The sequence below is a fragment of the Lissotriton vulgaris genome, chromosome 8 (genome assembly GCF_964263255.1).
Source record: "Lissotriton vulgaris chromosome 8, aLisVul1.2, whole genome shotgun sequence".
In the NCBI taxonomy this organism is placed as follows: Eukaryota; Metazoa; Chordata; class Amphibia; order Caudata; family Salamandridae; genus Lissotriton; species Lissotriton vulgaris.
In genome coordinates, this window is record NC_141696.1 from 406,726,786 (window position 1) to 406,740,503 (window position 13,718).

The following is a 13,718-nucleotide window of genomic DNA, read 5'->3' on the forward strand; positions in this document are numbered from 1 at the left end:
AAATACACCCTCAAAGTCACACAGTGAGGAAGGACTAGAGTGGGCTGTGTTTTTTTTTTTTTCTTTGTAAAAAAAAAAAAAAAAAAAAAGAAGATCAAATGTCATATATAATGGAACATACTCCGTTGCATGTACTGCAGATGCACTCCTTTTCACAATAGCGGAGCTAGTAAGTCAATGTTCAAAGTAACCCAATATTGCCAAGACTCCAATGCCCATAATGCCTTGCACCTGTATCTCAGCTTCATTGCATCCTTTCTTATAAGAAATAAACAATTAAGGGCTATTAAAAAAGAGTACTTGCAGCATTCCATAGAGCTGCTGTCTGCTTCTGTCCAAAAGCTTCTATTAAGCCCCCCCTGTGTTTCTCCTTACCGCTGATGCTGCTCTCCGCTTTGGTGCAGTATTGCCTTAATGATTCTTTAAGCGTTTTTCTAGGCGCTTAAAATGAGGAAAGAAAACGATCTGCAAACCTACAGACCCAGCAACCCAGCAACCATCTCCATTTCGTCCTGTTGAGACGACTCCTGCAGCAGACCACAACCGGACACGCCAATCCGATCTAACCCGCCCGCAGCAGTACCTCCTGGGACGGCTGGTTTTCCTCGGGGGGAAAAGAACAAAGGCGCCGGCATTAGGCTTGCCGTCGGCAAATTCAGAGGGGGAAAAGCGCATCTGTTACTCACCGCAACGCGGGGAGACAAGCGACCTCTCGCTGTGAAGTTACAATCTTTTCTTCGGTCATCCGGACACCACGGAGCTACCGCGACCGGCTCTCAGCCCGCCGCCATGTTCCTCGTGGGCGTCACCCTCCCCGAACCTCAAATGGTAATGTCTTGATGCTGTTATCTTTTCATAAAATGATTGCAATATAAAATACATTTCTATTTATGAACTAAAAAAAAAATGTTAGAGGCTCCAAGAGTTACGGCCGCCATTGCTGAAAACCTTTTACCGATATTATCTACGTGTCTTCCCTCTTCATGTGATGGAACAAAACATGGAGTAGTAGGGTTCTCTGCTTTTTTTAAGCCACTTGCATTATCACCTAGTCTGGGCTAGGATGTCCAATTAAACAGGTTGGTGAGCCCTCTAGAGCTTTACATTTTTATCCAGGCGAGGAATGACCGCTACCATAGTAGTTGGGTTTTTCACTAACTTCAGACCTTCCGCCCAAAAGTAATCTACAATGGGGATAGATAGGAATGACTTCCTTGCAAGGTCCTTAAAATCATAAAGGAAGCACTCCAATTCTTTTATGTGGACAGGAAGGTCGAATCTTTTTGAAGCCTGCTCTTAAATAACATGGAAACCTCCAATGTCATTTGGAGGTGAGCCAACCGATGATGGTGTAGGTGATGCATAAAGTGGGGTGATATAATCATCCCATTCATATTTCGTAACTGACTGATTATGGTTTCCTCACCCTCTTTAGGCTGTTTCTCATCTTTGTCAATATCTACATAATCGTGACTTGTGATTGGGGTAAAACTTGTGGCTCTGAATGAAATTGCTGCGCCATCAGACTTTTTACCAGTTGTTGCAGTGGAAAAGTAGAACACAGTGTCCTGCCAGTGCGGGATTGGCAGTGTGCTAGTCTCAGGAAATATTCTATGATAGTTTGCCAACATCTGGAAGGTGTAGCAGAGTCTTGATATATGGTTAAGTGTAACTCTGTTGAAGAATTTGCAGGACAGCTTGCCCGAAGTTATCACCGGAACCCTGTCAGAAAGTGTCATGCTGCCTCTGACAGGTTGTCTGTGTGCTGTCAACAGCACACTAAGGAGATTTGAAGGACGGCAGAAGACTGGGCTACTTGCTGTATCTGTTGCCCTCTCCTTTGGGAACCATGGTCACAAAAAGTTTAAGTGACTGTTGCACCTTCTGGGCTACTTTGGATATTGGAAGCTCCTACAATAGCCACAGAGAGGGTGAACCTGGTGATGCGAATGGTCACATTGGTGCCAGTAGCCCTGCCTAAGGAATCAGTTGTATCCAGTCCACAGCAGATGATGAACTTGGCCCCATTACGACCATTTGCATAGCCTGGGAAGGACTAGTCTGGGCTTCTTCCGGGACCTTGGTCAATCCTTGGGCCATGGAGTGTCACAAGGCACAAGAGTAGAGGCCTAAAAGACACCTAACATTCACTGTGGGAATGGCCAAACTTGTAAAGGAAAGAAACTGCTTGCCAAAAGTCTACATCCTCTTTGAGTCTCAGTCAGGGGGATTCGTGGGAAAGAAGTTTGGGTACTCTACAAGACGAAGCCAGCACCATAAGTTCTCAGGAATGGGTGCTGGATAAAGAAAGCTCATCCAGACAAGGGTGGTCTGGCAATGCATAGGGGGCCTGGCAAGACTTGGCCCAGACACCTAACAGCGTATCAGTAAAAGCCTAAATGAATGGGAGTAGGGGCTCAGACCTCGACTGGCCAGGCCATAACAGCTCCGCAAGAAAATTGGTTTTGACTTTCAAAGTGTGAAGTTGAAGACTAAGAATCTCCATCACCCTTCACAGAAACATAATAACCATAGTAAAGGAGGTGCTGTAAACCATGGCAGGCCCAAAAGGGTGTTTGTGTGTGGAGGGAGTAGTCCAGTTTCTGGGTAGGTATCCAAACCACTGGTATCTTGGAGGTCCTCGCACCAGTTGTCTTGGAAGTAAGGCTGAGCAATCTCATCCTCTCCAGAAGGTAGAGAGGAACTGTGTTAGGATCAGAAGGGTGGCAAAGAAGTTGTGGCTTAAATAAAGGAGCAAGCAGCCACGCTGAGGAAGGATAGGGTCCGTCTCGGCATGGGACAAAAGTATGAGTTGGCTGTCTTCATCGGGAATCAATAGCACCAGAATTGGCATTGGTGCATCACGTTTCATAGGTTGTGGTACCAGGGACGGAACCAGTACCGAAAACAGTCTGGAGCCCTGAGCAGATCCTGGATACCTAAATGCTGCAAAGGATGGACCTGTAGGAAGAAGCCCAGTAGGGAGGCCTCTCAGTTCCTTAGGGCCTAAATGAGAGCAAGAGAGTTGCTGGTAACATGGCTAAAAAGCTTCAACATCATTTCACCAAAGTCCTTGATTTCCTGCAGTGGCACAGATGGCCCCAAAAATTCAGCCTGCTATGGAACACGTTTAGGAATAGACTCCAAAGAAGAGTGACTTTGGGAGAGTAACCTGAGGCTCAATGACTCCCTTGAGGCTTCGAGAGAGGACGAGTGGCGGAACGGAGCAGAGTCCCCGTTGCACCTCTAGTGCTTCTTCCTTGTTTAGTCCTAGGACTTACAATGTGAAGACGACTCGTCCTGAGAGTGACTTCGGGAACAGGAATGTACCCTACCTTTAGATCTCAATTGATGCCAGTGCAGAGTCTTGCAGTGCTTAGCCACGAAAAGCTTTGCTTCTCGTTCTCGAATGTCCATGGGGTGCATCACAGCACAATCACGGGAGGCCTTGAAATTGTTGTGCAACCCCAGATACCACAGGTATACCCCATGTGGGTCAGTCACAGACATTTCTTTGCGACATTACCCACAGCAATTAAATCCTGTAGAATTGGGAGGCGACATATTTCCTTAGCACACTGTTTTTTAGTAGAATTCTGTTTTAGAAGTGTCTCAAGGAGACAAGGGGTAACTCTGGATCCACGTTTGTTGGCACAGAAAGAAAGTAACTGATATCAGTATGTCTGGGAGGTGCCTATACAGGCCTATGTTTGTCATATCACCTGTGGAACAACGTTGACACTGAAGCACTGCCACACTAGGATACTGATGAAGATTTTCTGAATCCAGTCTAACACTTGGGAGTTTTCAAAAGGTGAGGAATCTGCAGTTAGAAGTCTTTATCAGGAATCTGTTTTCTGAGGTCAAGGCATGATTTGAAGCCTATAGTTTTAGGAGAGTATATTATTCCCTTGCATACTAGATTTTGTTCATGGGAGTAGGTGAAAACCTGACAAAAGTGGGAGCAGAGCTCAAGATGCTCCTACGAATGTGCTGAAAGAAAGGAATTAACGTTGGCGCACATGGGTGACACTGTTACAAAAAGTTTCCGGCTAAAGTTTGGCGCTTGGGTAATATTCTAAAGGTGAGATATCTCAAGTTACTAGTCTTCATCAGAAACAATGTTTTGAGCTTGACACTTCTATATTCGTATGCTTTACATTATTTGGTCAACGAGAAGTTGGGTGCAGAACTATCTATTACTGTAAAAGTTTTAGCATGACTGACACTTTCCTTAACTTATGACAGGAATCTGAGTATTAATATACACAACTCTACATAGTGAAAGGACACCACTCATGATCCTCTGTCAATTTTGATGACATTTTGTGGCACTTTATAATGATGCAGAACTATTTAACACCTCAAAAATTGCAGAGGAAATGCCTCAAGCTCATCTCACTGAAATCTAGGACTTTCAAATGCAATTCTAATTTACAACATCTTGTGGTGAGTTTCCTCCATGCACTCAACAGCCTCTTTATTTTCTGTCAGCCACTAATTTCAACTAAGGGGTTGTCTGGAGATTTTAGGCTGTACATTGTTTTCTTTCTGCACAGTATGAATAATTTAAAGAAATCTATAGAAATTTCTATTACATCCTTCCAGTGTCCAAGGGACTAAAGAAAGGGATCGCAGAGGCCTTCTGGGAGTGACAAATTATTCAGACAAGCATGGGAGTATCCTACATTTAGGGTAGCATTAGGCCCAAATGAGGCTTCACCCTTTACAATTACATAAATATGTATTTCATCTAGTGAATTTTCTTTTTCCATGCAGAATGCATGTCTTCAGCTGATTAAACCCTTGAATATATCACATCAAGCTCACCTCTTGAAGAAAAACAACTGTGTTTCAAAGTTCTCAAAATCCCAAAATGGTGTGGCAGCTGAACTATGTTGTACGTAAGAAATTCTCTACTTAGTATTTCTTGTAAAACTAATCAAACCACTGAATGAGTCTTTCTTTGTAGGACTCTTAATAAGGATCTGCCTTGATGACAAGTAAATGCCAACGATTTCCCCAAAACAATGAAGCGGAGACCTACAACATCATCAGAAGTTTGATTAGCATGAGGATGAGAAAATACTAGACAATGAAGAGTGCCTCTAGACAATGTGCAGCTAATTAGGCATAAGGGGCAATGATAACATGGTGAAGAGCAGCTCTCTGGCCTAATTAAAACAATCTGGGTCCTGCAGTAAACGTGGAGGGAAAAGGTGAACTTCCCAAAGAGGTGTAAGGTCTATTACTCTCAGAAAACACTGCTATGGAAAGCATGTTCCCAGAGGGCTTTGTGAGTTTCTGCTGAACATATGGTGCATGTGGACACTGGGGAACAAAATATATGGCGGATACAAAACAATCTCTTGTTACAGCTCACATCCATGAATATTATTGTGTATAGTATGCAGCAGAAGCCCAGGTTAACAATCTCAAACAGCTTGCAGTTGTAACACCAGACCCCTGCATGGGGGGAAAATTCCCGGTATGCACGGACATTTGAGTGCATATGTGTCTGGGTTTAATATTAAAGCAGGGTACAATTCTAGGATCTTCTTAGTGGACTGGAAATATTTCAATTACTATGAGGCGATGTTCCAATGCTGTTTACAATCTTATGCCTACTGAAAGTGAATGGACGACCAGGTTGTCAAAAGTATTTTACATATGTGTTTGCCTTTTTAATACAGAGCAAGGTGTTACAATCAAAACAATAGCTTTTACCTGTCTGAACCATCACTGTCAACAGAAAGTGCATGTGAAAGGCCAATATTGCTTGAAATATCTGCTTTATTAATGCAGGATTTTGTTGAACCGCTACCACCTGTGAATATAAGAACAAAACAGTTCAAACAAAACCATACTTCACCATATGGATAACTATAACCACTTTTGCTACAATTTCTTTATAGGATTCTCTTTTACCTGGGCTTTTATCGTAGCCAGCAGCTACTGCAGCAAAGGTTGGATTGCCATTCCTGCCAGGTAGAGAAGCTGTCTTTGTCAACTTTGGTTTGGAACCATGTGGCAAAAAAGGTTTTGCTTCACTAAAAAATAAGAAATACATATAAGGTCACTTAAATAATGCATATAAAAACTGCACCCACATGTTAAGTTTAGCCTGCACATCACTTTTGCTCCAGCCATCTTCCAATCTATAAAGTAATCTTAGTAAATGGAATCTGAATAAAGAAATGCAAGCCACGGTGCTATTTTTAAGGTTACAGCCAACTATGTTACTCCACACTGGGGCATATGCAACAAAACTCCCCAAAAATATAAATCTCTAAACTTGCCAGATCCACGCCTAACACATTATACATTTTCATTTTAATCCAGTTTGGGTAACCTGCCTGCCGTGCGCTTTTATGACAAACCATCTATACTGAGGGCCTATCTTAATAAAGAATTTTTATATCTCTGAAACCTTGCAAAGGGAAAACACTGATTCACCTCTAGTTTGTAAAGTAAGACCAAATTCCATTGCGGTTTAAGAGGCAAAAGACATAAAAGCTACCAAGTTTTCTCTGAAATTACTCTGGGCCTTTAAGGACTTTCTTTTTGATTTTTATAGCGGGAGGTTCTGTGGCTTGCAGACTTGCATGTGTCACTGAGGATACTTCAAAGAATGTAAAATTGATAGCATATAATAGATATTAGTCTGGTGGACAGTGATTACCCATAGGGTGTTAATGATGTTCAACAGCTCTGACACATTTGCAATAGGAGTTTGATTTTTAACAATTCAAGATTGAAGTGGTTTACTTTTTTCTTGGTATGCAATGGTAGTAAGGTCCATAGTTTGGGTTTCAGATCATCCAGTGTTCTAACACTCAACTTAGCTTTTTACAATATGTGTTTTTGGAGCAGTTTACCTGAGGCTTGGCACAATAGGGGACATGTTTTTGGAGACTAGTTCAAACGTAGGCAAGGCCCTTATAACAAAATGCCTGTACCTAAATTTCAGATATGCAACTTTGATTCAATAATACAACCTAAAGTTGTGCTGTTTTGAAACGTCAGAACTAGCAGGCACACTGCCTTTTCATCTGTAGACTGCCTGAACTGTACAATTTTAAACACGCTGGATTCTCTGTTTGGGAGCCTGTAGCAGGCTGTCGCATATAGAGCTTGCATAAACACGATTTGAGTAGATGGCTGCCCAGATCTTAGTGCTGCAATGTCTGGATAAAGGTTCTAGTAACTAGCAGCTAGCATTTGCTATTTTGAATGAGATGTGTGCTTTTAAATCTTTCATAATTTGTTTTCCGAATGTCAAATTGAGGTTTTCATTTGGAAGAACGTACTAACATTTACCCCAGAAGTGTAAAATACTTTACACTGTACATTTATAAGAGCCTGACAGCCATAGTGCATTTTCATATGCGCTCATCTGTAAATGCAATCACTCCAGATAGCAATGACATGTGCATGATGACCAGAACGATGATGGGTGTAAACGTGTGAAATCACTGTCGAGACTAAGTCTCACTTGGATGTATGGGGAATAAAAAAGTCCAAGTTTAACCAGCTTAGTACTGGTATCAATGAAGAACCTGCCTCACTACAATCCTTGAAATATCATTAAGATTCTGCATCCATTTTACTGTATCAAATGCAACAGAAAGATTCAATAAAATCAAAGCAGGTGTCTTTTGCTATTCTTTTGTCTACAGGAATCTGTCTTAATATCAACAGGACCGAGTCTATCCTGCGGTTCAAGTAGATACATGGTCTGATCAGTCAAACACAGGCCACAGACTTCTATATGTTATTGGATATGATTAAAAAACGATCAGCTTGAACTTGCCATTTATTGTTATGGACAGGAGTAATCACTACTATTATGAACTGATAGGAAATTACTGACTATGCCACAAAGCAGCCAAATTCTGCAATACAGAAACAGGGCAAAGATTCCAAGACCCTAAGAAGCGAGACACCTGGCTTTGGCCTCCTTAACATTTGCAAAATGTACTGTTTCCAATAGCAGGAACATCACTATTATCAGATGCTATGACTACAAATTCACTGTGAGGTTCATTAGATCATGCATGTGTTTGGTTGTGGTTAAGCCCAAGCCTGATTTTTACTAAGCAAGTTTACTCACCTATTTATGAATGCCTATGGTGTAGATTTTTCTCATGTAGGACCTGGTTTGAGCAGCAATGTCTTGCAAGAACTGTGAAACTGGTTAGCACTCCACTAGTGTATTACAGAAAATGGTTAAAAATTATTGAAAACTGATATTGTACATTTGTTTTGACTAGCATGTGTAAAACACATTGTACTTACAATAATTAGCAATGATTTGCTAGGAAAAAAACCTGCACACCTTCACCCACCCCTAATGGCGGGTTGATCAATACTATTGGTTTGCAGGGGCTGGCTGTCAGCATCTGTGTACAATATTCAGATAAATGTTGTCAACCAGATTCACTGGCATGTATCAAAAAAGGCAAAACCTTTATTCAGGGAGTGTGGGCAAGATCTTGCTTACCATGCAAATGAATAATGCCCCAGGAAGCAACTGGAATTTAAAAAAAGTGGAGGGTAAGACTGGTGGAGAAAAACCTTTGCTTCCCAAATGCATCCATCAAGCTTGCATTCCCTATATGTGGGTGTAGTATGGTATGTGTTTGGACTCTGTCTGCTTGTGGACGCTTCAACTACAAGGTTCTCAGGAATAGGTTGTTCGAGGAGGAAAGGGGGTACCCGGGAGCAGCTGTCTGTCACCCGGTGACCTGTTTATTGACTGGTGGCCAAGATTAATGTTTAGCCTAGGTGCCCATTAGGCCCAGAAATATGTTTTCCTCCTCATAGTATTGAAATACATTATCTCCATTATGCCCTTCATCATGATCTTCTTTATCTGAAGCCAAAGGCATCTGAATCCGAACTGAGATTGAATCGGTTGTGTGTGAGGTTGACTTGAATATGACTTCGGCGAGGTTGAGGCGGATTCCTGTGACAGTCCGAAAGGACAATTGATTCTTCCTTCGGCATCAGTGACACGATCGACATGAGACCTCTTCAGACCCTTGGGTTTCATAGATATATCAGACGAAACTGGAAGGGTGCCAAGGATGCGCAATATGGCCTCTTTGAAGGCTGACCTATTGAGTCGCCGATGCACCCGGAGATTCAGGCTTGATCGGAGTGAGCTGAGGGTTCAGGTCCAAGGTGTAGGGACCAGGACTGAGAGGCACCATGACATCCACATGATTTCTCCTGATGAGAGTAAGGGAATAAAGGAGAGTCACATTTCGATTGATGTTTTTCCTTGAATATGAACTTACCTGAAGACTTGGAGGGGGAGTAGGGCCTCTCTCTCTCTCAAGACAGTGAAAGAGGATGCATTCATGACTTTGGGCGAGACTGGCCTTCCTTAGAAGTGGCTTGCTCTCCCATATAGCCTTTTGGTTCATTCAGGAGCAGTCACTGCGTAACTTGGAGTTGTGCCACAAACCCAGACAGCAGAGATAAATTTGGTGAAAGTCTGTCACAGTCAACAGTTTTTGACAATTCCTGAAGGGTATAAATAACGTAGGTTTGGGGGCGAGGGGAGACGCATCTCTTGCACACTGTAAATAATTTTAAAAATGTTCCCTTCAATGAGAAAAACTGAGGGAGCTAGTTCGGATATGCAATCCAAGATGCAGAAAAGAAAGAACCACCACCACCATGATAGGGTGGCAGTTCAATTCAGCTCTGATGTCATTTTCAAAGCAGGAGGGCACAACGACACTTACAGGCAAGTGAAGGGATTGAAAAATTTCTCCAGATCCAGTCTAGCAATTGGAGGGTATTCACAAGGTGAGTAATCTGCAGTTATAAGTATCCAACATAAATTAGGCCTTTACGGGTGTATTATTATTACACGATGTTAACCTCATCATAGCTTCGAACGTTCAGCGCCCAGTGCTGAACGTTTGAAGAACGAATGCTGGCTCGACGGCCAACGGTCGTACGCAGCACTGGGGAGGTAGTGCTCGTGACGACCGTTGGCCGTCTGCAGCAGTTAAGGGGTTAAGGCCTGCAGACAAGTATTTTCTAATGAGGACCCAAGGAGAACTAAAGTAGGGAGGAGCTTTGTATGATGTAATCATGTGCCAATACACCAGTTAGGGGTTTCCCGCAGTGTATGCCCTGAAAACTATTTGAAGAATGGATTTTACACTAAACTGCTAGCCAAAAACCATATAAAGTGGCTGTACACTGTAAACTCTCTGACAAATAAAATAGGAATGTTCTAACAAAAGAAATAGCAAGGGGTTTTACACTGTGAGCCCTCTTTCAAATATAATAGGAAGGTGATTTACACCACAGGAAGGGGCTTTCTTTAAATTTTGAACTGTGCAAAAAAATGCAATAGGAAACGGTTAGGTACAGAACACCCTTTTAGGCTAGGCCACATAAAATGTGTAGTGTTTCAAAGGGTGACTTTATGTTCATATAAATCTATACTTTGGGTCTGTCTAAAGTGTTTGATGGGAGTTCTCTAGGCAGAAAGCGTATGGCCATGTTTATGTTAAAGCGAATAGGCAGTAGGATTCCTATTTTACATTTTGAAAGACTTCACCAGGCCTGTAGCCTTAACGTTTTTGATTGTGAAAAGCCAATAGGCCCATTGTTGGTTTTTACTATTAGAGCCTGTTAAAGCGTAAATTAACATGTGATGCCTCGCAGATAATGGGAGCAGACTACATATAAAGGGTTCGCTGCCCCCTATATTTCTGTAGGGTACTTGATTTGCACCCTGGTAAATCTTCCACAGCACTGTAAGAGGGTTACAATTTGGAATGAAACCTGTAGATCAAGCTACTCACTTTCGATAATGCGGTTTCTGGTGCATACTGTATCCAACCACAGACTCCTTACCATTAGATTATCCCCAGGTGCCATAATGGATTCAGAAGATTGCGCTAGCATGCACAAGTATGTGGTGCCATGTGACTGTGTGCAGTTTGTTCCGTCCGAGAAATGATGATGGAGCTGTGCATAACCGCCAGCTCTGCACACCAATTTCTGTCTTGGATCTGTCGGTGTTCTTGGGCACAGAGTCCAAAGATAATCAGAGGTAACAGTGTGAAGAGTTCTAGTTTGGCACCATTTAAGAATAGAACAGTGAGGTAGGAGTGCAGTGAGAAATCTGCCGGGAAATTGAGTATCCACCATGAAGAGTATAACTGAAGGTAAGTACCTTGTTCTTCTGATGGATACTTCAGAAAGATTCTTCACCTTTAGAATAGATCCCAAAGAAATACCTTCGACAGTGGATGGTCTGTTGAATGCCTCAAACAAAAAATCCTGTAGGACCAGGGGGCAAAATACCCTTCTCGTCTTATCCTGTTTGCCAAGGCTGTATGTACAAAGTTCACCGTAAAGAGCATTAAAGCTCAGCTCGAGGTGAACCCTGCAACAAAGGAAATGCTTTTTGGCTACTATTATGGAACGAAACAAGAACAGAACTCAGTGAGTCCACCAAGAGCTCAGATAGACGATTGATACAACTGTAAATCCGACAATAAGGTACCCAGCCCGAAGCCCTGAAGAAGAGCCTGACAAGTAAAAGACAGGCTCGGAAACGCGTCGACTAATTATTCATTCGTCTTAAAAATCCGAATGTTTTTTATTTGCGCATAAGGCCCCTTTTCAAATGATTGGATTGAATAGAATGTTAATGTATTGTATGCCTTTGCGCTACTAGGCCAGACATCTAGCAAAAGTTGCATCCTAGTGGCCTTATAGAAGTGGTGGACAGGGTACTATCACGAAGAGAAACAATGAATTTTGTTTGATGAATGTTATTTGATAAAAATTGTCATAAGTGTTTAATTCTTGTTTTTCACAGTAATAATTATTTTCAGCACTTGTAAATATAATTGTCTGTGTGCAAGACAGCAATTAAACCTCAGACTGTCAAAAGAATGTAAAAATTGTTTTACTGCTTCACAACAATCAAAATATTAAAAAAAAAACACCTAAGGATTAAATACCTTAGGGTGAGATTCTGCGCTAAATAATAAAGTCAGCAGAACAAAAACATTGACCGGGTCCCTTCTTTTTTGAATCTATATAAGTGTCCTACCCGGCCACAGTGCAGGACAAAACCCCACTTGTAGTAAAGGCTGTATGTACAGGCACAAATGTTTCTGCCTGATAAATCTCAAGGACATGTAAAGGTAACATTGGTTTACCCTGTAATCACTAGGGATCTAGGGTTATTGGAGTCTGTAAAGGAACAAGGGTCCTAACAAGGGGATAGTTCAATGAGGCAGGAAAAGATACCACAGTTCGGCTGATGACACAGGCTGAATAACTGAACAGCGAGCACATCTCCTCGAAGACTATGTGGCTACTGGAGTTGCCACCCTTGCTCCAACCAGGAAATGCATAAAACCCCAAATATGGTGATAAAAATATACTAGGAGGAAGGTAAGACTTTCCTTCTGTAATTTAAATATTTTTCACACTTAGAATAGGATCAGTCTAGAGCACTGGAAGAATGACCGAGACCAGTGTTTGGCTAGAATGTGGCAGAAACATGTTGGCAAATCTTAAGGATGCAGGGGACATTGTACCCACTAGCATCCCCTAATTAGATTTCATGATATTTTTATCTATATCTAAGAAGCCACCTTATAAAAGGAAACCCTCGTGGTAAACCTTAAGGTATTTGTAGATTAAAACTGAGTCGCTGATCTCTTATTCAGAAGATTACTACATCTTAAGAACTCCCTCAACAATTGTGCGGTTGAGTCTGCCCTGTCAGTACCATCTTACCAGGGAGGCATTAGGTGGAGAATGATGAAGCATTCCACATTATGTGGGTGAGACCACCTCATCCAATATCTTAAAACTTTAAGATTAAGTGATCACCTAGGATAAATAGGACTCCGGTATAGAGAAGAGTATAGCCTCACCATTCTCTTTGGTTGGGTAAAATATTTTTTTAAACATTTAAAATGTACATATAATAACAAATTAATATTTTTTTTGTATAAGTGAGAAAATGTGCTTAGTAGGCATATTAGTTCATCACACTAACTATTAATGATATCTGACCCTAAAAAACGTAATGGCTGCTAGGATTTGTAACAAAAGATTGCAGAATTTCGATTCCTTAGGAATATATTATCTAGGAATAATAGGAGCCAGAGGGTGTTTGAGGATCACAGAAGGTCCGTGCTGCAGATGTGTCGGGAATAAGGGGTGCAGATAAGGCTTCAAAAATATATCTGGATCACAACAGTCTACCTAGACTGCCAAAAAGCACCTATAGGGAGCTCAAAGGCTTGCAATTGCAGATGCTTTCACGAACTTGGGATGGGTCTTGCAGTGAGTACCTGAGAAAGACAGCTGAGGATCGTGGCTGGTTACGGAACACAGAGGGAAGTGGGCGTCAGACCATGACCACATTCTTTGAGCTCCTGCCATCAAACCTGACAGGGATGTGCCAGATCAAACACTTTCAGACAAGTGGAAGAGCCCAGCAGGAACTGTGAGCATGCTGTAGTGCTGAATCAACTGTACAAGAGAGGCATTTCATGTGCTACTACAGAAGTAGCATCTTTGGTCTTGTAATAGGGCTTCACCGGAGCATGCTTCATAGTCAGTGCATAAAAGATCTTAATGCAGAGGACTATGCACCTTAAAGTCCTTTCTGCACTGCCTTACCTCTCCCTGCCTGGGGGAACACCATAAAGAGCTGC

The 13,718-nt window shown here is 42.0% G+C and overlaps 1 protein-coding gene across 1 annotated transcript in view; it reads right to left on the reverse strand.

Annotated features, from left to right (window-relative positions):
• LOC147697095 (transmembrane protein 131-like) overlaps positions 1 to 13,718 on the reverse strand; it is a 427,844-nt gene that overhangs the window by 181,782 nt on the left and 232,344 nt on the right. The window contains exons 10-11 of the mRNA XM_086934173.1: positions 5,929 to 6,050; positions 5,728 to 5,827 (exon numbers count right to left, since the gene is read on the reverse strand). Of these exons, the coding sequence (XP_086790299.1) occupies positions 5,728 to 5,827; positions 5,929 to 6,050 (222 nt within the window). The remainder of the gene's footprint in view (positions 1 to 5,727; positions 5,828 to 5,928; positions 6,051 to 13,718) is intronic.